The 27,809-nt window shown below is 45.0% G+C and overlaps 1 protein-coding gene across 1 annotated transcript in view; it reads left to right on the forward strand.

Annotated features, from left to right (window-relative positions):
• Nucleotides 1-27,809, forward strand: part of LOC123517181 — a 72,675-nt gene that overhangs the window by 31,362 nt on the left and 13,504 nt on the right. Inside the window, exon 2 of the mRNA XM_045277183.1 lies at nucleotides 4,719-4,874. Coding sequence (XP_045133118.1) covers nucleotides 4,719-4,874 — 156 coding nt within the window. The remainder of the gene's footprint in view (nucleotides 1-4,718; nucleotides 4,875-27,809) is intronic.

Below are 27,809 nucleotides of genomic sequence, written 5' to 3' on the forward strand. Positions count from 1 at the left end.
TAAGTTACAGTATTTACATGCTCTATGGACACTTACTTTGGTGAGGTTCCATTAAGTTTTCTTTTTGAAGAAAGAATCTCCAGAACCTTCCTCTTCCTCTGTAACCTGTCCCTGTTCTCATTCTGAGGTGTGATCTTCCCCTGGCAGTCGAACTTGTGAGGCCTAACTCCAGGGTGTAACCTGATGTGGACCTCCCATCATGGTGTAATATAAATAGTTCTCCATGTCTTCTTTTAACTGAAAATCATAATAAGTTATAAGAATAAATGGATTCTGATACTCTAAAATGAATATAACAACATATACGCCTGTTTTCAATGCAGGGAAAAACTTGCATTTGCAAAGAAAATTACTAAGTATCCAACCAAGGTTAGCTTAATCACCGGTACGTATGTGTCCTTATAGCCCTTACTTTCACCTTCTTAAAGGCCTATTTTCTGGGGGTTAACACTAGTTCTATTCAAAGAAAGCATTAAGCACGTCACTAAGTACAAGGATATGTAAAAAAAAAAAAAAAAACATTAATCAAAGCTGTTGTGTATCCTACAGCTGCACAATGAAAGATTTTCATACCTGAACACCTATAAAGTTTGCTCTCTTCAACTTCACTAAAAAATGTAGATTTCACTCAGGAATCATGATACACCTAATAATTTTTTGTATATTATGTTACGAAAGCGTTATGTATACGTTATACTCACGTTGAAATGATCTTCACAGCAGTAAATATGAGCCTTGGACATGGGAAACTCGCGTCGAGCTGCGAGCCACCAGCCTTTTCTTATTAAAGCCCCCCATTCACGCTACAGTCTTTAGCAATGGTAGGGTTATGGTATGGTCAACTGCACAAACCTATGCCCGAGTGGGTAGGCCACTCACGTTACATTCTTTTGCTCAGTTTTCTCAACGTTTTGAATCGGAAAGATGTCTCTCTCTGATTGTTTTTCATCGGACGATTTAGTACATGTAGCGCTGGCACTTACATTACAAAGAAAAAAGAAAAAAAAGTCAAGATGGTGCAAGCCATGGCTTTTGAAGAGGGATAGCTTATCGCATGAAGGATTGTTAAATGAACTTCGTTTGGAACTTGTTGATTATTTCAATTACTTGAGAATGGATGAGCAAACTTACTCAGAATTGTTATCACTATTGACTCCATTAATTAAAAGACAAGATTTCTATTTGAATATTCTTTGCTTTTTATTTTCCACAAACACGGGAAACTTCTATACAGTTCTATTACTTCACTTAAGAATTCTCTGCTAAATTTATTTTCCATGTTGGGGAAAATGCACCTGAAAATAAAAAAAGATAAACGAAATTAGCAAATATATTTTTCAGCTAAACACGTGCTCACGATTTCCTTTAGTCAAAACTGAGCAAAAACACCCACACACGGTTATGGTCTGCGTTATGGTACAGCCACAAGCCGCGAAAATATCAAACACGTTGGATATTGTTATGTTATGGTTCCGTCCAACTGCGCAAACCAAAAAAAGCCCCACTCACGCTACATTAACTGCACAGTTTTACTGAACCATACTTGAACCGTAGCTATTTTACGTAGCGTGAAGGGGGGCTTTATAGATGGATTACTTGGCACAGACACAAATATCTTCCCTGGAGTACTCTTGTCAGTATTCTTGCACATCGGCACGAAGCACCAACGACTACGATTCACGTTTCCAGCCATTGCTAGCGACTAGGAACCTCTATAAGTGCAACCAGCTACCTCGAACTCTTGGAGAAACACAATGTTTTTGTTGTTGGCGGGCTCCGTACCTACACTCACACGTCACGACCAATCAGTATCCGTTTCTAAGTCACGTGATTTTTCCTCGACTTTAATCCATATTTTATACCACTTTTACTCATTCATACGAAGAAAAACTATTCCCATAGCTAAATTTAGGGCCTATGTTATCCTTAGAACCAATATTTGAAATAAAAATGTTGACCGCAAACATGTCAATTTTTTTATGATTTTACTCACAAAGTGGAGCACATTCTAACTCTAGCTTTCTGCGATCTCCATTCTTAGATATTTCAATGCTTACCACTAGCTTTAGCTTTCCTCTTCCTCCACTGAAAATCCAGTTGAACTAGCCTTACACTTTGGTATCATTCATGACTTAAAGCAACTGATGCAACACTCTACTCGTATTCCTGACCATCTTAGAGATACATCCAACATTCTTGACTTTTTCTTACCTTTAATTCTTTTGCTTTTGCCGTTACCCTAACTTTTCCATTGGGCTCCTTCAATCAAAATCTCATATCTGTATCCTCAGGATCCTCAAAGTAGAGGTGCCTCTGGTGTTTCGCCTCTGCCACTTGTGGGGACCTGTGGAAGTACTATGTTTATTTTCCTTGGATTGATAAATGTTTCCATGTCAGAAACCAGTCTCATTGTCTTGATAGTGTCTGGGATGAAGGCGTACATTCTAAACTCTTTTTCTCAACCTGAACCACCTTACAAACCTTGTTTTAACAAAGCCTTTTGTCTTGTTATACGTGATAAAGAGATAGCCCCCAAAAGATGCATGAGTATTAATCACCCAAATCTCATGCACTTTATGTTTCTGCCCAGAATCATACCGTCAGTTGTTCAACTTACCAAACACTAATTCATTAATAGAAAATGTGAAAATATTTCAAAATGTAACTCTCTTAGAGACTTCTGGTATCTGGCCAAAAATATCATTTTTCCCTCCTTTATTTCTCTCTGGTGGCAACATTCCCGTTACATCTGTCTCTAAATCTGAACTATTCTCTCAAACATTTGCTTATAACTTTACCTTGGATGATTATGTGCTTCTCTCTCCCAATCCTCCTCCCTCTGACTATTTCATGCCTTCGAATAAATGTCTTTACAATGACAGGGTGGCATAAACCCTCAGAAGGCCTGATGGGGGTAGCTCCTATTGTTTTAAAAAAGGGTGCCTCTGTGCTTGCATCTTACTTGGCCAAATTCTTCCAACTCTGTCTATCGACATCTATTTATCTTTAAATTTTTTTTTCTCATTGTAAGTTTGCCTAAGTTCAGCCTATTCCTAAAAAGAATGAACGTTCTAATTCCTCACACTATCGTTCAAAATTTTAAGTCTCATGCTTCTCTAAAGATTTTTTTTGAACATCTGGAACTTAAGAATCTTCTATCTGATCGTCAGTATGGTTTCCGTCAAAGTTGCTCTGCAGTTGATCTTCTGGCTTTCCTTTGTGAATATTTGTCATCCTCTTTCAGGGATTTTGGTGAAATTTTTGCTGCTGCCTTCAGCTATATATATATATATATATATATATATATATATATATATATATATATATATATATATATATATATATATATATAAACTATATATATAAACTTTTGATAGAGTCTGTCATCTTTAAACTATCTTTCTACGGTTTTTATCCCTCACTCTGCTACTCTGACCTTTCTATTGCTGCTGTGGTAGACGGCCACTATTCTCTTAAATCTAATAATAGCGGTGTTCCTCAGGGTTCTGTCCTGTCACCCACTCTCTTCCAATTATTCATTAATGTATTCTAAACGAAACTTCTTGCCGTATCCACTCTTAACTGATGATACTCCCTTCTCTTTTACATGTCTTTTTTCTTGATGACCAAGACTTCAGGAAGGTAACAGATCCCGCAGGGACACCGCAGAACAACTAACTTTTGATCTCTCTGAGATTTTTTATTGGGATCAGAAAAACAAACAAACTTAGAGTTCAATGCCTCAAAAACCGCAATTTCTCCATCTATTAACGCGATACAGCCTTCCAGACAATTATCCCCTCTTCTTCAATGACACTCAACTGTTCCTCTGTTCTGCAGTCTGCAGTCCTCGGTCTGTCCTTAACTTACATTCTAAACTGGACACTTCGTAATCTCATCTCTTGGTAAAACAGCTTCTATGAAGTCAGGCGTTCTGTTACATCTTTACCAGTTTTTCATCACTCCCAACTGGTAACTCTGGCCTTGATAAGCCCATGAATGGAGTACTCATCGCATATGCATAGGTTCCGCTCACACAGTTTTATTAGATAGGGTGGAATCAAAAGCTTTTGGACTTATGAACTCCTCTCCTTTGACTGATTGTCTTCTGCCTCTTTCTTACCGAAGGAATCTTGCATCTCTGCTTTTTTTTATCGGTATTTTTATGCTAATTGCTCTTCTGATCTTGCCAACTGCATGCCTATCCTCCTGCGTCCTCGGTCCACAAGGATTTCCTCACCCTCTAATCCTTACTCTGTTCATCTCTAATGTAAGAGTTAACCATTACTCTCAATCATTCATACCTTTCTCTGATAAGCTCTGGAACTCCCTGTCCGCTTTTGTATTTCTAAGTTCCTATGACTTGACTTCATTAAGTAGGAGGTTTGAACACATTAATCTATTTTCTTTTTTTGTGTGTGTCTAATTACTTCGGACCTGCAAGCAGACTGTTAACTAAGTGGACTTTTTTTTTTTTTCGTTTTATATTACCCTTGGCCATGTTCCTTCTCTTACATAAAAATAGGTACTTTCCATTCCTTCTCTTACATAAAAATAGGTACTTTCCAAAAGATCTTTTCTAAGTTTATCTTATTTTCTAAATTTAATAAATATGATGATGGTCTTCGTTCTACCGATATATTTTCCTTATTTGCTGCATTTATATTGATTATATATTGCCCTATTTCTTATTAATTTAGACCTAATTTATCTTGCAGATGGATAACTCCAAACATGAGTTGGGGAAGGAGCCAGTAGTGTTGAGCTGGCAAGGTTGCAAACCCTTACCAACAATACCAGACATAAGCTTCGCCGTCTTTATGTTGGAAGCGATGGCAAAAGTAGTCAAGAGAGATAACGGAGCAATTGCCGTGGTGAGAAATTGAAACGGTTGGTTTGTATATTGTACCTGTAATGTTAGAAAATAGTACGGTGACAATTGTAAAAAATTCTGTACTCTGCTTTCCAGAAAGAATGATACTGTGAAGTTTCACAGATTTTCCTTCTGCTATGTTAAACCATAACATTTTTTCCCTTAACATTTTTTGCCTTACTCGTTGCAATCATAAATATTGTACACTATCATTTATTACCCACTCTGAAGCTAATCAGGCTTCCTGTTGAAGAATGCCTTATCAGATAATTGAATGTGAAGTGAAAAATAGATTCTTGTAATTGAAATAGAACTGATAAAATTGTTTCATATAAACATAACTGGATTTTAATTGGAATTCATGTAAATGAACTAATCCCAAGTCATATTGTTCATGGAGTAACATGAGTTTCTGTGAATGCAGCTGTAGGACAAAATACAAATTATTTTAATTAGAACATTTTCTATACACATATGTTGTGAGGGTTTGTTACCCGTGTTGCACACATATATGGCCTACCTAAAACTCATAAAACTAATATTCCCCTTAGACCAATTGTTTCATATTGTGGATCGTTTGGCTATAAACTATCCAAATTTCTTGCCAACGAATTATCACCGCTTGTTGGTTGCATATCAAGCTGCCACATAAAGAATTCCTCTGATTTTATTGAAAAATTAAGTTCTGTTTCTCTCACCAACAGTAAAATGGTGAGCTTTGATGTAGATTCTTAGTTTACTCAAGTCCCTATGGATGATGTCTTGGCCTTTTTAAGTAGAAGATTGCCTTCATACAACTTGGATTTAGGTATGCCAGTTGATATCTTTATTGAACTCATTAAGTTATGAGTCACAACCAATGTCTTTTCCTTTGGGAAAAATATTTTTTCATGCAACGCTTTGGAAACAGTATGGGCTCTCCTCTCCCTTGTCCCTGATTTTAAGTAATTTATAAATGGAATATTTTGAAGCAGAATTATTACCTAAAATTGCCCCACAAAATCTACTTCGGTACCGGTATGTTGACGACATATTCCCCTTTTGGCCCAATACACTCAATAATTTTGTGATTTTTTTTTCAGAAAACTAAACAACTTGGTACCTTTCATTAATTTCAAAATTAAATGGGAGAATAACAATTCATTCCCATTTCTTGATATTCTGGTTACTAGAGTTAATGACTTTATATTTACTGTGTATTGAAAGCCTACCCATTGTGACATGTATATTCACTATTTTTTCTACCATATCGATGACATCAAACTATCTGTTATTTCTACCATATTCCTTAGAGCGTTACAAATCTGTAGCCACCAATATCTAGACCGTGAAAACTCAGATATTTGGTCAATCTTTCGAAAATTAAAGTATCCTGATTGGTTCATAAAGAAAGGTTATCTTAAGGCTAGAAAGACGTAGTTTGCTCCTAGTTCCCGCCCAGACAACACCAAGCCGTATTTATGTCTCCCGTATGTTAAAAGCCTTGAAAGTATTAAGTCAGTCAGCAGAAATCTTGATGTAAATATTGCTTTTAAGTACACATCCACAATAAAGTCTTTCCTTGTTCACAATAATTTGAGTGTTACAGCTGAAGGTGTCCGCCGAATTGCTAGGAAGTATTTTGCTCCTTCCCCACCAGTTTTGTTGTCTGCTGGGCGAACAGTGGCAGACCCTAGGACTGTCGCCGACCTCTTCGCAGAGCACTTTGCCAGTGTTTCCCGGAGGCATCCTGCAGCCCCGGGCGCACGTCACCGCCAGAGAATGGAATCTCTCGGCATAAACTTTTCTTCGGCTGGAGGGGAGTCTTATAATGTCTCTTTCTCTGCTTCCGAGTTGCGGACTGCTTTGTCTCAGTGTGACTCACGACTCTTCTCCTGGTCCAGACGACATTCCTTATGCCTTTTTGCGTCACATGTCTGACCGTGCTTTTAACTTTTTATTAAATACTTTATAATATGATTTGGCATACCGGTGATTTTCCATCCTCTTGGGCTGTCGCAGTGGTTCTTCCATTTCCGTAGCCTGGGAAAGATCACCTCCAGGCTACGAGCTATCGTCCTATATGCCGGACATCCTGTATCTGTAAAGTGTTGGAAAAGATGGTAAATGTAAGGCTTATGTGGTACTTGGAGAGGGGGAACTACTTGTCATCTGTACAGTATGGTTTCTGAAAAATGAGGTCTACTACTGATGCTCTTCTATCCCTGGAGTCTTCTAGTTGTGAGGCTTTTACTAATCACCACCACCAGGTAACCGTTTTTTTTTTTTTTATCTGGAGAAGGCCTACGACACAGCTTGGTGTCATGGCATTTTAAGTTCGTTGTATAATTTTGGCCTCCGTGGCCACTTTCCTATTTTTATTCAGCAGTTTTTATCCAGACGTCTTTTACGGGTTCGAGCGTGGAGTGTTCTCTCCGAGACTATTGCTCTAAGTGATGGCGTCTCACAGGGAAGTATTCTTAGTGTTACTTTATTTGCAGTCGCCATAAATGGTGTTATAGATACTCTACCAGATGGCGTTCACAGCTCCTTATATGTGGACGACTTGTGCATATCTTTTGCTGCTGCTAGGATGTCACTGATTGAACGAAAGCTCCAACTGGCAATCAATCGGGTGTCCAGTTGGGCCAACATAAATGGTTTTCGTTTCTCCACCTCAAAGACCGTGTCTATGCATTTTTGTCGTACTCGTGGCGTTCATCCAGATTCCGCTTTATATTTGTGGAGGCCATTCGATATCTTGGCCTTTTGTTTGACAACCGTCTTACTTGGGTTCCCCATTTCCGTTCTCTTAAAGCGTCTTGCAGGACGGCACTATCCCTTCTTCGGGTTTTAAGTCACACCTCTTGGGGTGCAGACAGGGACACTTTGCTGCTTCTGCACCGTACACTTATACTTCCAAAGCTGGAATACGGCTGTGAGATCTACTCATCCGCAACGGATGCACGACTACGCGTGCTTGACTCCGTGCATGATGTTGGGGTCCGCTTGGCTACGGGTGCATTTCAGACATCTCCAATACCTAGTCTATTAGTGGATGCTCGATTCTGGCCGCTCGACCTTCGGCGCCAGTCTTCGATGCTCCGATGTTGGTTTCGCACCCACCGTCTTCCTGATTCTGTCCCTTGTCTGTCAATATTGCGGGACTCTCGATCGCAGGTGTATGTTACTCGACCTGGTCTCCCTAAACTTTTTGGCCATAGAGTTGGTTATTGGCAGCTTCCTGTTATCTCATTATGCCCTCCTGCCATGGATGGCAAGAAGGATTGTCTGCCAGCTCTGTCCCACACACGGTTTTTAGAAGACTTTTTTTTCTTTTTTATCCATTCTGATGATATCCCCGTTTTTACTGATGGTTACAGATCCGACGCAGGCGTTGGGTTTAGTGTGGTTTTCCCCTCTTTTTATCGGTGTGGCAGCCTTCCTTCGGTGGCATCCGTTTTTACGGCGGAGCTGTCTGTCATAGTCCTAGCTTTACAGATTATTTTTACTCTCCCTGTTTCGTCTTTTACAATTTTTAATGACTGTCGCAGTGCTCTTACTGCTCTCTTGCACTGTCTCCCTTAATCCTTTGGTTTTATCAGCCCTGGAGTGGCTATACCTTCTTACCAAACGAGGATATCGTGTTGGGTTCTGTTGGGTCCCTGGTCACGTTGGTGTTCCAGGGAATGAACACGCAGACCGCCTCGCTAAAGAGGCAGCAAGTCGCGCTCCATCTCCTTCCCATGTTCCGTTTCGAGATGTATTTCATATAATTCGTGTGGCGGTTGCAGCAATTTAGCAGAGGAGATGGAGATGCTGTTTATATCTCCCTCCCCGGCTTCCTGTCTCCAGGAATGAGCTTGACGGCCTAGTAATCCTCGTGGGGTTTTAATTGTTTTTTTTTTTTATTGAGGATGAGGGACTGGAGGTTTTAAATTCTGGGAATGTTACACATTTCCACAGTCCTACTGGGACTTTTACAGCTATTGATCTTTCTTTGTGTTCATCTAATTCTTTCCTCGATTTTAATTGGCGGGTCCTACCGGATTTACACGGGAGTGACCACTTTTACCATTTTACTAGAATCTGTAAACTATGAGCCACAGTCCCAGCCTCCACGCTGGGTTTTAGACAAGGCAGATTGGCCTCGATTTACAGACCTTAGCTCTTTTATCCGTCCCTTGGCTGACTTTTCTACTTGTGCTGAGGCTGTTGATTATTTTACCGATTTTTTACATTCAGCAGCACTTCAGACAATCCCGCTTTACTAAGCGTCCCGTTCCTTGGTGGAGCGCAGCATGCACTAACGCTGTGAAAGAAAAACGGGCAGCTTTCTCTCGGCTCCGGCGACATCGTGGGGACCCGCAGTGCCTGGCAGCTTTCTCGGCGCTGTCGAGCTCGGGCCCGCCGTGTTTTGAAAGAGGCACAAAGAGCCTCTTGGAAAGTCTATGTCTCTTCCATTAACGTTCGCACACCTCATACGGATGTCTTCATCAAAGTCCGCCGAATTGCTGGGAAGTATCCTGCTCCTTCCCCACCAGTTTTGTTGTGTGCTGGGCGGACGGTGGCAGACCCTAGGACTGTCGCCGACCTCTTCGCGGAGCACTTTACCAGTGTTTCCCGGAGGCATCCTGAAGCCCCGGGCGCACGTCACCTTCAGAGAATGGAATCTCTTGGCATAAATTTTTCTTCCACTGGAGGGGAGTCTTATAATGTCTCCTTCTCTGCCTCCGAGTTGCGGACTGCTCTGTCCCAGTGTCACGACTCTTCTCCTGAGCCAGATGATATTCCTTATGCCTTCTTGCGCCACATATCTGACAGTGCTTTTAACTTTTTATTAAATCTTTATAATATGATTAGGTATACCGGTGAATTTCCATCTTCTTGGTCTGTTGCAGTGGTTCTCCCATTTCCGAAGCCTGGGAAAGATAATCTTCAGGCTACGAACTACCGTCCTATATCTTTGACATCTTGCATTTGTAAAGTGTTAGAAAAGATGGTAAATGTAAGACTCGTGTGGTATTTGGAGAGGGAGAAGTACTTGTCATCGGTACAATACGGCTTCCGAAAGATGAGGTCTACTACTGATGCTCTTTTATCCCTGGTGTCTTCTATTTGTGAGGCCTTCGCTAATCACCACCATCAAGTAACAGTGTTTTTTGACCTGGAGAAAGCCTACGACACGGCTTGGTGTCATGGCATTTTACAGTCTTTGTTTAATTTTGGCCTTCGTGGCCACCTTCCTATTTTTATTCAGCAGTTTATATCCAGACGTCTTTTACGGGTTAGAGTTGGGAGTGTTCTCTCCAAGGCTGCTGCCCTAAATGATGGTGTCCCACAAGGAAGTATTCTAAGTGTTACACTATTCGCAGTCGCCATTAATGGTGTGATATATACTCTTCCAGATGGCATTCTCAGCTCCCTATATGTTGATGATTTATGTATTTGTTTTGCTGCTGCTAGGATGTCACTGATTGAGCGTAAGCTCCAACTGGCGATCAATAGGGTGTCCAGTTTGGCATACATGAATGGTTTTTAATTCTCCACCTCGAAGACCGTAGTCATGCATTTTTGTCGCAACCGTGGTGTCCATCCAGACACTGATTTATACCTCAACAACGGACGCCTCTCATGCGTGGAGGCGACTCGATATCTTGGCCTTTTATTTGACAACCGTCTCACCTGGGTTCCCCATTTCCGTTCTCTTAAATCGTCTTGTCGGTAGGCATTGTCCCTTCTACGGGTTTTAAGTCACACCTCTTGGGGTGCGGACAGGGACACGTTACTCTTGCTTCACCGTACACTTATATTTTCCAAGCTGGAATACGGCTGTGAGATCTACTTATCCGCAACGGATGCACGACTACGCACGCTTGACCCCGTACATCATGCTGGGGTCCGTTTGGCTACAGGTGCATTTCGGACATCTCCAATACCTAGCCTTTTAGTTGAAGCTGGTTTCTGGCCGCTCGACCTCCGGCGCCAGTCTTCGATGCTCCGGTGTTGGTTTCGCACCCACCGTATTCCCGATTCTGTCCTTTGTCAGTCAATGTTGCGGGACTTGCGTTCGGAGGCGTATTTCACTCGACCGAGTCTACCTAAACCTTATGGCCTTTGAGTGGCAAACCTCATGTTGGATTTTATCATCGATCCCACTCCTGTCCTCTCTTTCCGGCTCCCACGAGTTGGTTATTGGCAGCTTCCTGTTGTGTCATTATGCCCTTCTGCCATTGATGGTAAGAAGGATTTACTGCCAACTCTGTCCCACACACGGTTTTTAGAACACTTTTTTATCCATTCTAATGATATTCCTGTTTTTACTGACGCAGGCGTCGGGTTTAGTGTAGTTTTTCCCTCTTTTTATCGGTGTGGCAGCCTTCCTTCAGCGGCGGAGCTGTCTTCAATAATTCTAGCTTTTCAGATAATTTTTACTCTCCCTGTTTCGTCTTTTACAATTTTTAGTGACTGTCGCAGTGCTCTTACTGCTCTCTCTTCTACTATCTCCCTTAACCCATTAGTTTTTTCAGCCCTAGAGGGGCTATATCTACTTACCAGAAGAGGATATCGTGTTGGGTTCTGTTGGGTTCCTGGTCACGTTGGTGTTCCAGGAAATGAACACGCAGACCCCCTCGCTAAAGAGGCAAGAAGTTCCGTTTTGAGATGTATTTTATGTAATTCGTGTGGCGGTTGCAGCAATTTGGCAGAGAAGATGGCTAACAGGGGCGCAACATTGAAAATGGGAGAGATCACTACTTCCTCACTCCCTTTGTGGACATACACCCATGTCCAAGATCGCCGTGCACAGAGTTTATTGGCGCGACTTCGTATAGGTCACACGTACCTTACACAAAGGTACCTCTTGACCAGGAACCGTCAACCTTACTGTGATGACTGCCTGGTGCCGCTAACAGTTCGGCACCTCCTAGTGGAGTGCTCTAGTTTGACTGACTTAAGACACCGCTACCTCTACCGCTGTCGCAGTAGAGATAGCGGTGTCTATTATATCTCAAAGGTCCTTGGACTAGAGTGCCTGGCCCAGGGCCATGATGTTTTTCGTTTTTTGGGAGAAGCTGGCCTTCTCCTAAAGCTGTGAATTTTATTTGATTATATTATATGTATTATAATGTTTTATTACTTTTATTGTGTACTGTATTTTAGTTAGTTTTGATTTCAGAATTTTACTTTGTTTTTAGTTTTGTAGTTTTTAATTGCTTCAATTTTTTTTTTTTTTTTACGGTCTTTTGAATTTTACGATGTCTTTTTAACATTTCGTAGCGGCGCCAAATGACCGCTGATGTTGCCTCGCCTTATTTTAACACCACCCCCTCACAAATGGAAGACTCTAGGGATAAAAGAGCATCAGTAGTAGACCTCATCTTTAGGAAGCCGTACTGTACCGATGACAAGTACTTCCTTCTCTCCAAGGACCACATGAGTCTTAAATTTACCATATTTTTTAACACTTTACAAATACAGGATGTCAAAGATATAGGACGGTAATTCGTAGCCTGGAGACTATCTTTCCCAGGCTTCGGAAATGGGAGAACCACTGCCACAGCCCAAAAAGATGGAAAGTCACCGGTATGCCAAATCATATTATAAAGATTTAATAAAAAGTTAAAAAGTACGGTCCTCCTCCTGCGGCCACGCTGCACAAGGCTTTCTTCTTCCTCTCATCCCTATTCCGTCCAACTCTCTAATGCAAGACTTAACAGTACGCTCAATCATTCATCCCTTTCACTGGTAAACCCTGGAACTCCCTCCCGGCATCTGTATTTCCGAATTTCTACAATTTGTCTTCTTTTAAGAGGGAGGTATCGAGGCATTTGCTCCCCTAATTCTGGCTGACGGTTTTTCGCACTTTTTGAACTCTTTAGAGAGCCAGCGCTCAAGTGGGCCAGCCCTTGGCTGGCCCTCTTCCCTACGTAAAAAAAAAAAAAAAAAAGAGGAGCCCGGACGTTAATGGAAGATACATAAGCTTTCCAAGAGGCTCTTTGTGCCTCTTTCAAAACGCGGCGGGCCCGAGCTCGACAGCGCCGAAAAGCTTCCAGGCCTTGCGGATCCCCACGATGTCGCCGGAGACGAGAGAAAACTGCCCGTTTTTCTTTCACAGCTTTAGTGCATGCTGCGTTCCACCAAGGAACGGGACGCTTAGTAAAGCGACCGGACGTTCTAGGGGTTATCTGAAGCGCTACTAAAAGTAAAAAATCGATTAAATAATCAACAGCCTCAACACAAGTAGAAAAGTCAGCCAACGGACAGATAAAAGAGCTAAGGTCTGTGAATCGAGAGTTCACAGATTGTAATAAAATCGGAAAGTGGTCACAGCCGTGTAAATCCGGTAGGACCAACCAATTAAAATCAAGGAAAGAATTAGATGTACACAGAGAAAGATCGATAGCAGTAAAAGTCCCAGTAGGACTGTCGAAATGTGTAACATCCCCAGAATTTAAAATCTCCAATCTCTCATCCTCAATAAAAGAACTGACTAAAACCCCACGAGGATTACTAGCACCTTAATCCTACAATGGGTGACAGCCATTAAAATCTCCCAATAAAAGGAAAGGTGGAGTCAGCTGATGCACCAGGCCGTCAAGCTCACCTCTGGAGACAAGAAACCTAAGAGGGAGATATAAACTACAAATAGTGTAAGATCGTCCCATAAAAACCTTAACAGGAACCACCTGAAGGGGAGAGTTGAGTTGCAAGGGGACAATAGGTATGTCTTGACGGACTAGGATAGCTGTGCCACCGTTTTGGCCCTGTTCGGGGAAAGGAGTGTTAAAAAAGGCACGATAGCCAGGAGGACTAAAATAAGTACTATCACTAAGCATAGTCTCTTGCAGAGCTACACAGGCTGGAGAGATATCCGACAGTAAAGCTCGGAGTTCCCCCCACGAGGCGCGAAGCTTGAAGATGACTATTTGTGTGCAGTGGACGGGCGAGCCTTTTGAGGCTGCCCGTGACTGACCTGACTAGAAATGCGAACCCTTTACCGGTCCTCGGATGACGAGGATCAGGCAGGACTGCACTTTCCGATACAGTGGGTCCACGAGGGGCGGCTGTGACAATATCATCGGACGTTTCCATGCTAAGACCGTCCTCATCACAAGAAGCCCGTTCTGAGACGAAGGGCGTCACAGAAGACTAGACAGAAACAAGTGGAGCTACCATTGCTACCCTGGAGGACTCACGGTCACCTGCACCGGCAGAAAACTTAGATTTTTTAGGCAGAGCTAAATCGTTCGACTCCGCAGAGCCGCGGTGTTGTTTGGTCAGGCCCTTGAAAGGCTTAGGACAGTGGTTCCCAACCTAGGGGTAAATTACCCCAGTGGGGTAATGACCCCATATTTTTGGGGTAATGGATGTTTGGCATGGGATGAGGCAATCAGTTTACATTTTCATATAATTTCAATGAAGATTTCTATTAATTTTTTCTGCTTTCTATGTATGAACTAAAATTAATTCTTTTCGTATTATAGATTTGCATTATTGTGTTGTATAGTTTCTATTTTGTCTGTTTTTGAAGTATGAAATACAGTTACTTTTTTTCCTATATTACGAGTATTTGTTCATTGGGGTAATGGATGATTGTGAAATTGTATTTTTGGGTAATCGCTGCGAAAAGGTTGGGAAACACTGGCTTAGGAGATACAGGTGGGAAATGGACATCTACTATATGGGTGACTTTGGTCAAGTCCGTATTATTCTCTTCCCCAGATGGGAACCGCCTTGTCGTGGTGGGAGGGTTTGCGTGCCCCTGAGACCTGGGCGAGCTAGGCTAGAGGGGGCTTAGGCCCTTGCTCTGCCCTTTCGAGAGGGAGAGGGCTACCCATGCTAGTACGGTCGCCATTGAGGGGCCCGACTAAATGGTTCCTACGTAGGCTGCCAGTGGACCAGCGGAGGCACCCGATGGAGGGATCGCCCAATAGGGGCCGTCCTGTGCTGGCTGATTGGGTGTCCAGGCTGGGATGCTTTGGGAGAGGGGTCTCAGCTCTGTCGTGGACAAACTTTCGTATCATGTGGGACTTTTTTTTAAAACGACTGGTCCGCATGGGGACGAGGTACCCCGTCCACGGCAGCCAGCGCTCCCTCCCATTGTAGTCCCAGTAGGTGGTTTTCCTTGCCCCTTTAGCCATTTTTTGTGTAACTTTATATATATGGTGAAACACAAAAAACTGTCAGGTTTTTGTGAGGAGGATTCCCCTCCACAAGAGCCTCTCGCAGCAGTCTCCTGTTTTGGGAGTTCTTCTGAGGGACGTATTTCTGCTGAATATGACTCCCTTGTGATGATAAATGTTAACCCATCATTTTCTTATCACGCCTTCCACTCACTTCTCAAGGTGTATGGCACGGTTGTTCGCATTCGACTTGTTTATGATTAGGACTTTCCTTCTAACCGCTGCTATGTAACTTTTCTGTCATGTGATTAAGCCCGTCTGGCTTATGAACATGTAGCATCCCTGGCCCTTGCCGCCCCGCAGATGGGAACCGCCTTGTCGTGGTGAGGGGGCTAGCGTGCCCTTGTGACCTGGCGAACTAGGCTAGAGGGGGCTTAGGCCCCTGCTCTGCCCTTTCGAGGGGGAGAGGGCTACCCATGCTAGTAAGGTCGCCAGTGAGGAGCCAGACTAAATGGTTTTTACGTAGGCTGCCAGTGGACAGCGGAGCCACCCGCTGGAGGGATCGCCCAGTAGGGGCCGTCCTGTGCTGGATGGTTGGGTATCCAGGCTGGGATGCTTTGGGGGTCGGGGGTCTCAGCTCTGTCATGGAAAAATATTCGTAGCATGTGGGGCCTTTTTTTAAAACGACTGGTCCGAATGGGGACGAGGTACCCCGTCCACGGCAGCCAATGCTCCCTCCCACTGTAGTCCCAGTAGGTGGTTTCCCTTGCCCCTGGAGCCAATCTTTTGTGTAGCGGCTTTTTTTATGGGAAAACACAAAAAACATTTAGGTTCTCGTGAGGTGGCTGACCTGGCCCGCGAGACATCATCTTCAGGTCTGAGTGGGAAGGAGGATTCCTCTCCACAAGAGCCTCCCGCAGCAGTCTCCTGTTCTGGGAGTTCTTCTGAGGGACGTATTTCTGCTGCATATGACTCCCTTGTGATGGTAAATGTCAACCCATTATTTTCTTATCACGCCTTGCACTCACTTTTCAAGGTGTATGGCACAGTTCTTCGCATTCGACTTGTTTACGATAAGGACTTTCCGTCTAATCGCTGCTATGTATTGCTTCTGTCATGCGATGAAGCTTGTTTGGCAGTAGAACATGTAACATCACTGCCCCTTGCTGGGTCTGGTTTTAAGACAGAACTTCTCCACTCTCGCAATATTTCGGACAGTGACACCGGCTACATCCCAAATCTTTTTGATGACCATTCAGAGAATTCAGTTCCTGAAATCCGCCAGATCCTGCCTCTACGTTGGTTTGTGGTCTACTACAGAAATGGGCCCGGGAATTTCATCCACGCCTCCCGTCACTTGTCCAAAGAGATCGGCATGATTCCTGAGGGAAACCTCAAGAAATACGGGAAAGGGGTGCTCGTGCGAGTAAAAGTTTTCACGCAGGCAAGGATGTTGCTACATCTCACCTGTCCTAATGACAGCATGTTTGAGACTATTAAGGCACATCCGACCTTTAATTACAGTAAAGGTTGTGTGTACAGTCAGGATCTCTATGAATTTCCCGAGGAGGAAACACTAGCTATGTGTCCTAACTCAGTCCAGAAGGTCACTATGATGAGGAACTCCTCCAACAACATATCACCATGATACCCAGTTTCTAGGTGGTTACACTCAAGATGAGCTAGGGCGGTGATATGGGCCCTGATATGGGTACCACTATAAATAAAATTGCCTGCGCCACTAATGGGCGGAAGCTGAACAGCGCTTCCCATATACTCTTCAAGTGTGCCTGCAGGCGCTATAAGCATTACCGTCAAGCATGATCCTTCTCATCTTTTTTGGGTCCACCCTCCCTAACCGTGTTAATGTCGGACCTATTAATCTTAGGGTGAGGCATTTTGTTTCTCGTCCTCTTCAGTGCTTCTCACGCTATGGGTACGGTCACGGCAAAAGTACGCTTCTCGATGAGGAGCATTGCAATGCTGCAGCTTATTGTTTCCATTGCCGTGATGCTCACCAGGTACGTTGCAGGCAATGCCCTAGGTATCGTCTGGAGCAGGACATTCTACAGCTTGCTAACACTCAGTTCATCAGCCTCGGTAGCGCCCGTCGTGAACTCCTGTACCGCCAGAAGGCCAGTACTGGTGCGACATCTTGTGCTTCATTGGCTGCACGCACTTCAGTTGAGTCTCCCGGTCCAAAGACAACTCCTTCTGCTACCTCTCGCTTTGTTGGGGCGGGTGGTCCTGTTCACTTGGCCAATAGGTTTGTCCTTTTGACTGATGACTCAGTTGAGTCACCTGCAAGAAGCGACGAGAATAATACGGACTTTACCAAACTAACCCATGTACTGGATGTCCATTTGCCTCCTGCATCGCCTTAGCTTTTGAAGAGCATGACCAAACGGCACCGCGGGTCGTTAGATTTAACTCAGCCTAATCAGTCTAAGGTTTCTCTCGGTGCACATAATCGTGAGTCATCCAGGGACCGCTCTACTAGGGTAGCTCCAGTAGTTTTTGTTCAGACTCCTGTGACACCCTCTGTCTCAGATCGGGCTTCTTGTGATGAGGACGGTCTTTGCATGGAGACGTCCGATGATAGTGTCACAGCCGTCCCTCGTGAACCCACTTTATCAGTCCATCCTGACCCTCGTCTTCCGATGACCGGTAGGAGTGATGGTGCTTCGCATCACTCACCGGTAAACCGAAAGGCTGTGGTCCAACGACCCGGTACATCTCAACTCCAGGTGCCTTCTCGTCGGTTGATTATTTCTAGTCAGGCGAGCCACGGGCAGCCCATTCAAAAGGCTCGCCCGTCTACTGCACCTAAATAGTCATCTTCAAGCTTCTACAGTGGAACTGTCAGCTGACTCCGCCTTTCATCTTGTTGGGAGATTTTAACGGCCAACACCCATTGTGGGGTGAAAATCCTAGTAATCCTCGTGGGGCTTTAATCGGTTCTTTTATTGAGGATGAGGGATTGGAGATTTTAAATTTTGGGGATGGCACACATTTCCATAGTCCTACTGGGACTTTTACAGCTATCGATCTTTCTATTTGTTTATCTAATTCTTTCCTTGATTTTAATTGGCGGGTCCTACAGGATTTACACGGTAGTGACCACTTTCTTATTTTATTGGAATCCGTGAACTCAGAGCCACAGTCCCGGCCCCCACGCTGGGTTTTAGACGAGGCAGATTGGCCTCGATTCACAGACCTTAGCTCTATTATCCGTCCGTTGGCTGACTTTTCTACTTGTGCTGAAGCTGTTGATTATTTTGCCGATTTTATACGTTGAGTAGCACTTCAGACAATCTCTAGGACGTCCGGCCGCTTTACTAAGCGTCCTGTTCCTTGGTGGAACGCAGTATGCACTGAAGCGGTGAAAGAGAAACGGGCAGATTTCTCTCGTCTCTCGTGGGGACCCGCAGTGTCTGGACGCCTTTCGGCGCTGCCGAGCTCGAGCCCGCCGCGTTTTGAAAGAGGCACAAAGAGCCTCTTGGAAAGCTTATGTCTCTTCCATTAACGCCCGCGCTCCTCTTACGGATGTCTTTAACAAAGTCCGCCGAATTGCTAGGAAGTATTCTGCTCCTTCCCCACCAGTTTTGTTGTCTTCTGGGCGAACGGTGGCAGACCCTAGGACTGTCGCCGACCTCTTCGCAGATCACTTTGCCAGTGTTTCCCGAAGGCATCCTGCAGCCCCGGGCGCACGTCACCGCCAGAGAATGGAATCTCTCGGCATAAATTTTTCTTCCACAGAAGAGGACTCTTATAATGTCCCCTTCTCTGCCTCCGAGTTCCGGACTGCTTTTTCCCTGTGTCATGACTCTTCTTCTGGCCCAGATGATATTCCTTATGCTTTCTTGCGCCACATGTCTGACAGTGCTTTTAACTTTTTATAAAATCTTTATAATATGATTTGGCATACCGGTGACTTTCCAACTTTTTGGGCTGTAGCAGTGGTTCTCCCTTTTCCGAAGCCTGGGAAAGATAATCTTCAGGCTACGAACTATGGTCCTATGTCGTTGACGTCCTGCATTTGTAAAGTATTAGAATAGATGGTTAATATAAGACTCATGTGGTACTTGGAGAGGGGGAAGTATCTGTCCTCGGTACAGTATGGCTTCCGAAAGATGAGGGCTACTACTGATGCTCTTTTATCCCTACAGTCTTCTATTTGTGAGGCCTTCGCTAATCACCACCATCAAGTAACAGTGTTTTTTGATCTGGAGAAGGCCTACGACATGGCTTGGTGTCATGGCATTTTACAGTCTTTGTTTAATTTTGGCCTCCGTGGCCACCTTCCTATTTTTATTCAGCAGTTTTTATCCAGACGTCTTTTACGGGTTCGAGTGGGGAGTGTTCTCTCTGAGGCTACTGTTCTAAATGATGGTGTCCCACAGGGAAGTACTCTTAGTGTTGGCAGTCGCCATTAATGGTGTTATTGATACTCTCCCAGATGGCATTCACATCTCCTTATATGTTAATCATTTATGTATTTTATTTGCTGCTGCTAGGATGTCACTGATTGAGCGAAAGCTCCACTGGCGATCAATAAGGTGTCCAGTTGGTCCAACATGACCAGTTTTCGATTCTCCAGCTCCAATACCGTAGCCATGCATTTTTGTCGCAACCGTGGTGTCCATCCAGACCTGGGTTTATACCTTGCCAATAGACGCCTCTCATGCGTGGAGGCGACTCGATATCTTGGCCTTTTATTTGACAACCGTCTCACCTGGGTTCCCCATTTCCGTTCTCTTAAGGCGTTTTGTCGGCAGGCATTATCCCTTCTTCGGCTTTTAAGTCACACCTCTTGGGGTGCGGACAGGGACACGTTGCTGCTGATTCACCGCACACTCATACTTCCCAAGCTGGAATACGGCTGTGAGATCTACTCATCCGGAATGGATGCACGACTACGCACGCTTGACTCCGTGCATCATGCTGGGGTCCGCTTGGCTACAGGTGCATTTCGGACATTTCCAATACCTAGCCTTCTAGTGGATGCTGGTTTCTGGCCGCTCGACCTCCGGCGCCAGTCTTCGATGCTCCGGTGTTGGTTTCGCACCCACCGTCTTCCCGATTCTGTTCCTTGTCTGTCAATGTTGCGGGACTCGCGTTCGCAGGCAAATGTCACTTGACCGAGTCTCCCTAAACCTTTTGGCCTTCGAGTGGCAAACCTCATGATTGTTTTGTCCATCGACACCTCTCTTGTCTAATCTTTCCGGCTCCCACGAGTTAGTTATTGGCAGCTTCCGGTTGTTTCATTATGCCCTCCTGCAATGGATGGCAAGAAGGATTTTCCACCAGCTGTCCCACTCACGGTTTTTAGAACATTTTTAACTCATTCTGATGATATTCCCGTTTTTACTGATGGTTCCAAATCCGACGCAGACGTTGGATTTAGTGTGGTTTTCCCCCTCTCTTTATCAGTCTGGCACTCTTCCTTCAGTGGCATCCGTTTTTATCGCGGAGCTGTCTGCCATAGTACTAGCTTTACAGATAATTTTTGCTCTTTTAGTGACTCTCGTAGTGCTCTTACTGGTCTCTCTTGCACTGTCTCCCTTAACCCTTTGGTTTTATCAGCCCTGGAGTGGCTATATCTTCTTACCCAACAAGGATATCGTGTTGGGTTTTGTTGGGTCCCTGGTCACGTTGGTGTTCCAGGGAATGAACACGCAGACCGCCTCGGTAAAGAGGCAGGAAGTCGCGCTCCATCTCCTTCCCATGTTCCGTTTCGAGATTTATTTCATGTAATTCGTATGGAGGTTGCAGCAATTAAGCAGAGGAGATGGCTAACGGGGGTCGCAACCTCGAAAATGGGAGAGATCACTACTTCCACACTCCCTCAGTGGACATACACCCATCTCCGTGATCGCCGTGCACAGACTTATTGGCGCGACTTCGTATAGGTCACACGTACCTTACACAAAGGTACCTCCTGACCAGGGACCCTCAACCTTACTGTGATGACTGTTTGGTGCCGCTCACCGTGCGGCACATGTTGGTAGATTGCCCTAGTTTGATCGAGTTACGACACCGCTACCTCTACCGCTGTCGCGCTAGAGATAGCGGTGTCTATTATATCTCAAAGGTCCTTGGACCAGAGTGTCTGGCCCAGGGCCATGACGTTTTTTAGGTTTTTGGGAGAAGCTGGCCTTCTCCCAAAGCTTTGAATTTTATTCCTATTTTATTATATGTATTTTAATATTTCATTTAGTTATATTGCCTTTTTTAGTCATGAATTACTGTATTGTTTTTAAATGTTATGTATTTTAAGTTTTAAGTTTTATTTAGTTTTAGTTATATAGTTTTTTTTTTTTTTTTTTTTTAGTTTTTCCTTTTTTACTGTATTGTTTTTAATTAATTTTAATAAGTTGTTTTTTTCATATATATTTACACGTTGATTTCATTTAATTTGACTATTGTTGTTGCGGCGCCAAAAATTAAAATCCATCCATCCATCCCTGCCCCTTGCTGGCTCTGGCTTTAAAACAGAACTTCTCCACTCTCGCAATATTTTGGACAATGACACGGACTACATCCCAAATCTTTTTGGCCACTATTCAGAGAATTAAGTTCCTAAAGTCCGCCAGATCCCGCCTCCACGTTGGTTTGTGGTCTACTACAGAAATGGGCGCGGGAATTTCATCGACGCCTCCCGGTACTTGTCCAAAGAGATCGGCACGATTCCTGAGGGAAACCTCAAGAAATACGGAAAAGGTGTGCTCGTGCGAGCGAAAGATATCACGTATGCAAGGATGTTGCAACATCTACCATGTCCTTTTGACACCATGTTTGAGACTATTAAGGCACATCCAACCTTTAATTACAGTAAAGGTTGTATGTACAGTCAGGATCTTTACGAATTTCCTGAAGAGAAAATACTGGGTATGTGTCATAACTCAGTCCAGAAGGTGACAAAGCTGAAGAATTCTACTAACATGGTCCTTCTTACCTTCTTTGGTTCCACCCTCTCAGACCGTGTTCATATCGGTCCTATCAACCTTAGGGTGAGGCGCTTTTTTTCTCGCCCTCTTCAGTGTTTCTCTTGATATGGGTACGGTCACGGCAAAAGCTCCTGTAAGGAAGCTTTTAGATGTGGTAATTGCTCGGTACTAGATTCACACTTTGAGGAGCATTGCAATGCTACTGCTTACTGTTTCCATTGCCGTGATGCTCACCAGGTATGTTCCAGGCAATGTCCCAGGTATCGCCTGGAGCAGGATATTTTACAGCTACCTAACAGCCAATTCATTAGCCTTGGTAGTGCCCGCCGTGAACTCCTGTACCGCCAGAAGGATGGTACTGTTGCGACATTTTATGCTTCATTGGCCGCTCGCTCTTCAGCTGAGTCTGCCGGTCCGAAGACAAATCCTGCTACCTCTCGCTCTGATGGAGCGGGTGGTCCTGTTCATTTGGCCAATAGGTTTGCGCTTTTGTCCGACGACTCATTTGAGTCAACTGCAAGAAGCCTTCTGTATCACCTAAGCCTTTGAAGGGCATGACCAAACGGCACCGTCGCTCTGCGGAGTCGATAGATTTTGCTCAGCCTAAGCAATCTAAGGTTTCTCCCGGTGCACATGATCGTGAGTCCTCTAGGGACCGCTCTGCAATGGTAGCTCCAGTAGTTTTTTTCCAGCCTCTTGTGACGCCCTCCATCTCAGATCGGGCTACTTGTGATGAGGACGGTCTTAGCATGGAGACGTCCGATAATATTGTCACATACGTCCCTTGTGGACCCGCTGTGTCAAAAAGTGCAATCCAGCCTGATCCTCGTCCTCCGAGGATCAGTAGGAGTGATGATGGTTCACATCACTCACCAGCAGGCCGAAAGGCAGTGGTCCAACGACCCGACACATCACAACTCCCGGTGTTTTCTTGTCGTTTTATTATTTCTAGTCAGGTCAGTCACGGGCAGCTTCAAAAAGGCTCGCCCGTCCACTGCACCCAAATAGTCATCTTCAAGCTTCTACAGTGGAACTGTAGAGGCCTTCGCGCCTCGTGGTGGGAACTCCGAGCTTTATTGTCGGAGTTCTCTTCAGAGAATTCAGTTCCTGAAGTCCGCCAGATCCCGACTTCACGTTGGTTTGTGGCCTACTACAGAAATGGGCGCGGGAATTTCATCCACGCCTCCCGGTACTTGTCCAAAGAGATCGGCACGATTCCTGAGGGAAACCTCAAGAAATACGGGAAGGGAGTGCTCGTGCGAGCAAAAGACTTCACGCAGGCAAGGATGTTGCAACATCTCCCCTGCCCTAATGTCAGCTTGTTTGAGACTATTAAAACACATCCCACCTTTAATTACAGTAAAGGTTGTGTGTACAGTCAGGATCTCTATGAATTTCCTGAGGAGGAAATACTGGCTATGTGTCCTAACTCAGTCTAGAAGGTAACTAAGATGAGGAACTCCTACAACATGGTCTTTCTCACCTTTTTTGGGTCCACCCTCCCTGACCGTGTTAATGTCGGACCTATTACTCTTAGGGAGAGGCATTTTGTTCCTCGTCCTCTTCAGTGCTTCTTATGCTATGGGTACGGTCACGGCAAAAGCTCGTGTAAGGAAGCTTCCCGATGTGGTAATTGCTCTGCACTCGACTCGCATTCAGAGGAGCATTGCAATGGTGAATTTTATTTGTTTCATTGCCCTGATGCTCACCAGGTACGTTCCAGGCAATGCCCCAGGTATCGCCTGGAGCAAGACATTCTACAGCTTGCCAATAGTCAGTTTATCAGCCTCGGTAGCGCCCGCCGTGAACTCCTGTACCGCCAGAAGGACGGTACTGGTGCGACATCCTATGCTTCATTGGACGCTCGCTCTTCGGCTGAGTCTGCCGGTCCGAAGACAACTCCTCCTGCTACCTCTCGCTCTGTTGGGGCGGGTGGTCCTGTTTATCTGGCTAACAGGTTTGCCATTTTGTCTGATGACTCGGTTGAGTCATCTCTTAGAAGTGACGAGAAAAATATGGACTTGACCAAAGTCACCCATGTTGTAGAAGTCTTTCAAGGGTCTAACTAAGCGACATCGCGGCTCTGCGGAGTCGTTAGATTTAGCCCAGCATAAGCAGTCTAAGTTTTCTCCCGGTGCACATAATCGTGAGTCCTCCAGGGACCACTCTGCTAGGGTAGCTCCAGTAGTTTCTGTCCAGCATTCTGTGACGCCTTCCGTCTCAGATCGAGCTTCTTATTATGAGGACGGTCTGAGCATGGAGACGTCCGATGATATTGTCACAGCCGTCCCTCGTGGACCCACTGTATCGGAAAGTGCAGTCCTGACTGATTCTCGTCCTCCGAGGACCAGTAAAAGTGATGATAGTTCGCATCACCCACCGATAAGCCGAAAGGCTGCGGTCCAACGACCCGGCACATCTCAACTCCCGGAGTCTTCTCGTCGTTTAAATATTTCTAGTCAAGTCAGTCACGGGCAGCCTCAAAGGGCTCGCTCGTCCACTGCACCCAAATATTCGTCTTCAAGCTTCAACAGTGGAACTGTAGAGGCCTTCGCGCCTCGTGGGGGGAACTCCAATCTTTGTTGTCGGAGTTCTCTCCAGCCTGTGTAGCTCTACAAGAGACTATGATAGGTGATAGTACTTATTCTAGTCCTCCTGGGTATCGTGCCTTTTTTAACACTATTTTCCCTGACCAGGGCCACCACGTTGGCACAGCTTTTCTAGTCCGTCAGGATATACCTGTTATTCCGGTACAACTTAACTCTCCCCTTCAGGTGGTTGCTGTTAAGGTCTTTATGGGACGACTGTACACCATCTGCAGTTTATATCTCCCTCCTCGGCTTCCTGTCTCCAGGGGTGAGCTTGACGGCCTGGTGCGTCAGCTGACTCCGCCTTTTCTTTTGTTGGGAGATTTTAACGGCCGTCACCCATTGTGGGATGAAGGTGCTAGTAATCCTCGTGGGGTTTTAATCGGTTCTTTTATTGAGGATGAGGGATTGGAGATTTTAAATTCTGGGGATGTTACACATTTCCACAGTCCTACTGGGACTTTTACAGCTATCGATCTTTCTTTTTGTACATCTAATTCTTTCCTTGATTTTAATTGGCGAGTCCTACCGGATTTACACGGTAGTGACCACTTTCCGATTTTATTGGAATCTGTGAACTCTGAGCCACAGTCCCGGCCCCACGCTGGGTTTTAGACAAGGCAGATTGGCGTTGATTCACAGACCTTAGCTCTTTTATCCGTCCGCTGGCTGACTTTTCTACTTGTGCTGAAGCTGTTGATTATTTTACCAATTTTTTTAATTTCTTTAGCGCTTCACACAATCTCTAGGACGTCAGGTCGCTTTACTAAGCGTCCCGTTCCTTGGTGCAACGCAGCATGCACTGCAGCGGTGAAAGAGAAACGGGCAGCTTTCTCTCGTCTCCGGCGACATCGTGGGGACATGCAGTGCCTGGAAGCTATTCGGCGCTGCCGAGCTCGGGACCGCCGCGTTTTGAAAGAGGCACAAAGAGCCTCTTGGAAAGCTAATGTGTCTTCCATTAATGCCCACACTCCTCTTACGAATGTCTTTAACAAAGTCCGCCGAATTGCTGGGAAATATTCTGCTCCTCCCCCACCAGTTTTGTTGTCTGCTGGGCGAAAGGTGGCAGACTCTAGGACTGTTGCCGACCTCTTCGCGGAGCACTTTGCCAGTGTTTCCCGGAGGCATCCTGCAGCCCCAGGCGCACGTTACCGTTAACTTTTTCTTCCACAGCAGGGAAGTCTTATAATGTCCCCTTCTCTGCCTCCGAGTTGCGGACTGCTTTGTCCCAGTGACTCTTCTATTGGCCCAGATGATATTCCTTATGCCTTCTTGCGCCACATGTCTGACAGTGCTTTTAACTTTTTATTAAATCTTTATAATATGATTTGGCATACCGGTTACTTTCCTACTTCTTGGGCTGTGGCAGTGGTTCTCCCATTTTCGAAGCCTGGGAAAGATCATCTCCAGGCTACGAATTACCGTCCTATATCTTTGACGTCTTGTATTTGTAAAGTGTTAGAAAAGATGGTAAACTCATGTGGTACTTGGATAGGGGGAAGTACTTGTCATCGGTACAGTACGGCTTCCGAAAAATGAGGTCTACTACGGATGCTCTTTTATCCCTAGAGTCTTCTATTTGTGAGGCCTTCGCTAATCACCACCATCAAGTTACTGTATTTTTTGACCAGGAGAAGGCCTACGACACAGCTTGGTGTCATGGGATTTTACGTTCCTTGTTTAATTTGGGTCTCTGTGGCCACCTTCCTATTTTTATCCAGCAGTTTTTATCCAGACGTCTTTTACGGGTTCGTGTGGGGAGTGTTCTCTCCGATGCTACAGCTTTAAATCACGGTGTCCCACAGGGAAGTATTCTTAGTGTTACGCTATTCGCAGTTGCTATAAATGGTGTTATAGATACTCTCCCGGATGGCGTTCACAGCACTTTATATCTGGACGACTTGTGCATCTATTTTGCTGCTGCTAGGATGTCACTGATTGAGCGAAAGCTCCAACTGGCAATAAATCGGGTGTCCAGTTGGGCCAACATAAACGGTTTTCGATTCTACACCTCAGAGACCGTGTCCATGCATTTTTGTTGAAATCGTGGCGTTCATCCAGAACCCAATTTATATTTAGCCAATAGACGCATCTCATGTGATGAGGCCACTCGATATCATGGCCTATTGTTTGACAGCTGTCTTACTTGGGTTCTCCATTTCCGGTCTCTTAAAGCGTCTTGCAGGACGGCACTATCCCTTCTTCGGGTTTTAAGTCACACCTCTTGGGTTGCGGACAGGGACACGTTGCTGTTGCTTCACCGTACAGTTATACTTCCGAAGCTTGAATATAGCTCTGAGATCTACTCATCCGCAACGGATGCACGACTACGCACGCTTGACCCCGTGCATCATGCTGGGGTCCGCTTGGCTACGGGTGCATTTCGAACATCTCCAATACCTAGCCTTCTAGTGAATGCTGGTTTGTGGCCGTTCAACCTCCGGCGCCAGTCTTCGATGCTCCGGTGCTGGTTTCGCACTCACCGTCTTCCCGATTATGTCCCTTTGTCTGTCAATATTGCGGGACTCGCGTTCGCAGGCGTATGCCACTCGACCGAGTCTACCTAAACCTTTTGGCATTCGAGTGGCAAATCTTATGGCGGATTTATCTATCGACCCCACTCCTGTCCTCTCTTTCCGGCTGCCACGAGTTGGTTATTGGCAGCTTCCTGTTGTGTCATTATGCCCTCCTACCATTGATGGTAAGAAAGATTTACTGCCAGCTCTGTCCCACACACGGTTTTTAGAACACTTTTTAATCGATTCTAATGATATTCCTGTTTTTTCTGATGCTTCCAAATCCGACGCATGCGTCGGGTTTAGTGTAGTTTTTCCCTCTTTTTATCGGTGTGGCAGCCTTCCTTCATTGGCATCCGTTTTTACGGCGGAGCTCTCTTTCATAGTTCTTGCTTTACAGATAATTTTTACTCTCCCTGTTTCGTCTTTTACAATTTTTAGTGACTGTCGCAGTGCTCATACTGCTCTCTCCTCTTTATTTTCCCTTCACCCATTGGTTTTATCAGTCTTGGAGTGGTTCTATCTTCTTACCAGAAGAGGATATCGTGTTGGGTTCTGTTGGGTCCCTGGTCACGTAGGTGTTCCCGGGAATGAACACGCAGATCGCTTCGCTAAAGAGGCAGCAAGTCGCGCTTCATCTCCTGCCCCTGTTCCGTTTCTAGATGTATTTCACACTATTCGTGTGGCAGTTGCAGCAATTTGGCAGAGGAGATGGCTAACGTTGGTCGCAACCTCGAAAATGGGAGAGATCACTACTTCCAGTCTCCCTCAGTGGACAT

Source organism: Portunus trituberculatus, chromosome 6 (genome assembly GCF_017591435.1).
Source record: "Portunus trituberculatus isolate SZX2019 chromosome 6, ASM1759143v1, whole genome shotgun sequence".
NCBI classification, from domain to species: domain Eukaryota; kingdom Metazoa; phylum Arthropoda; class Malacostraca; order Decapoda; family Portunidae; genus Portunus; species Portunus trituberculatus.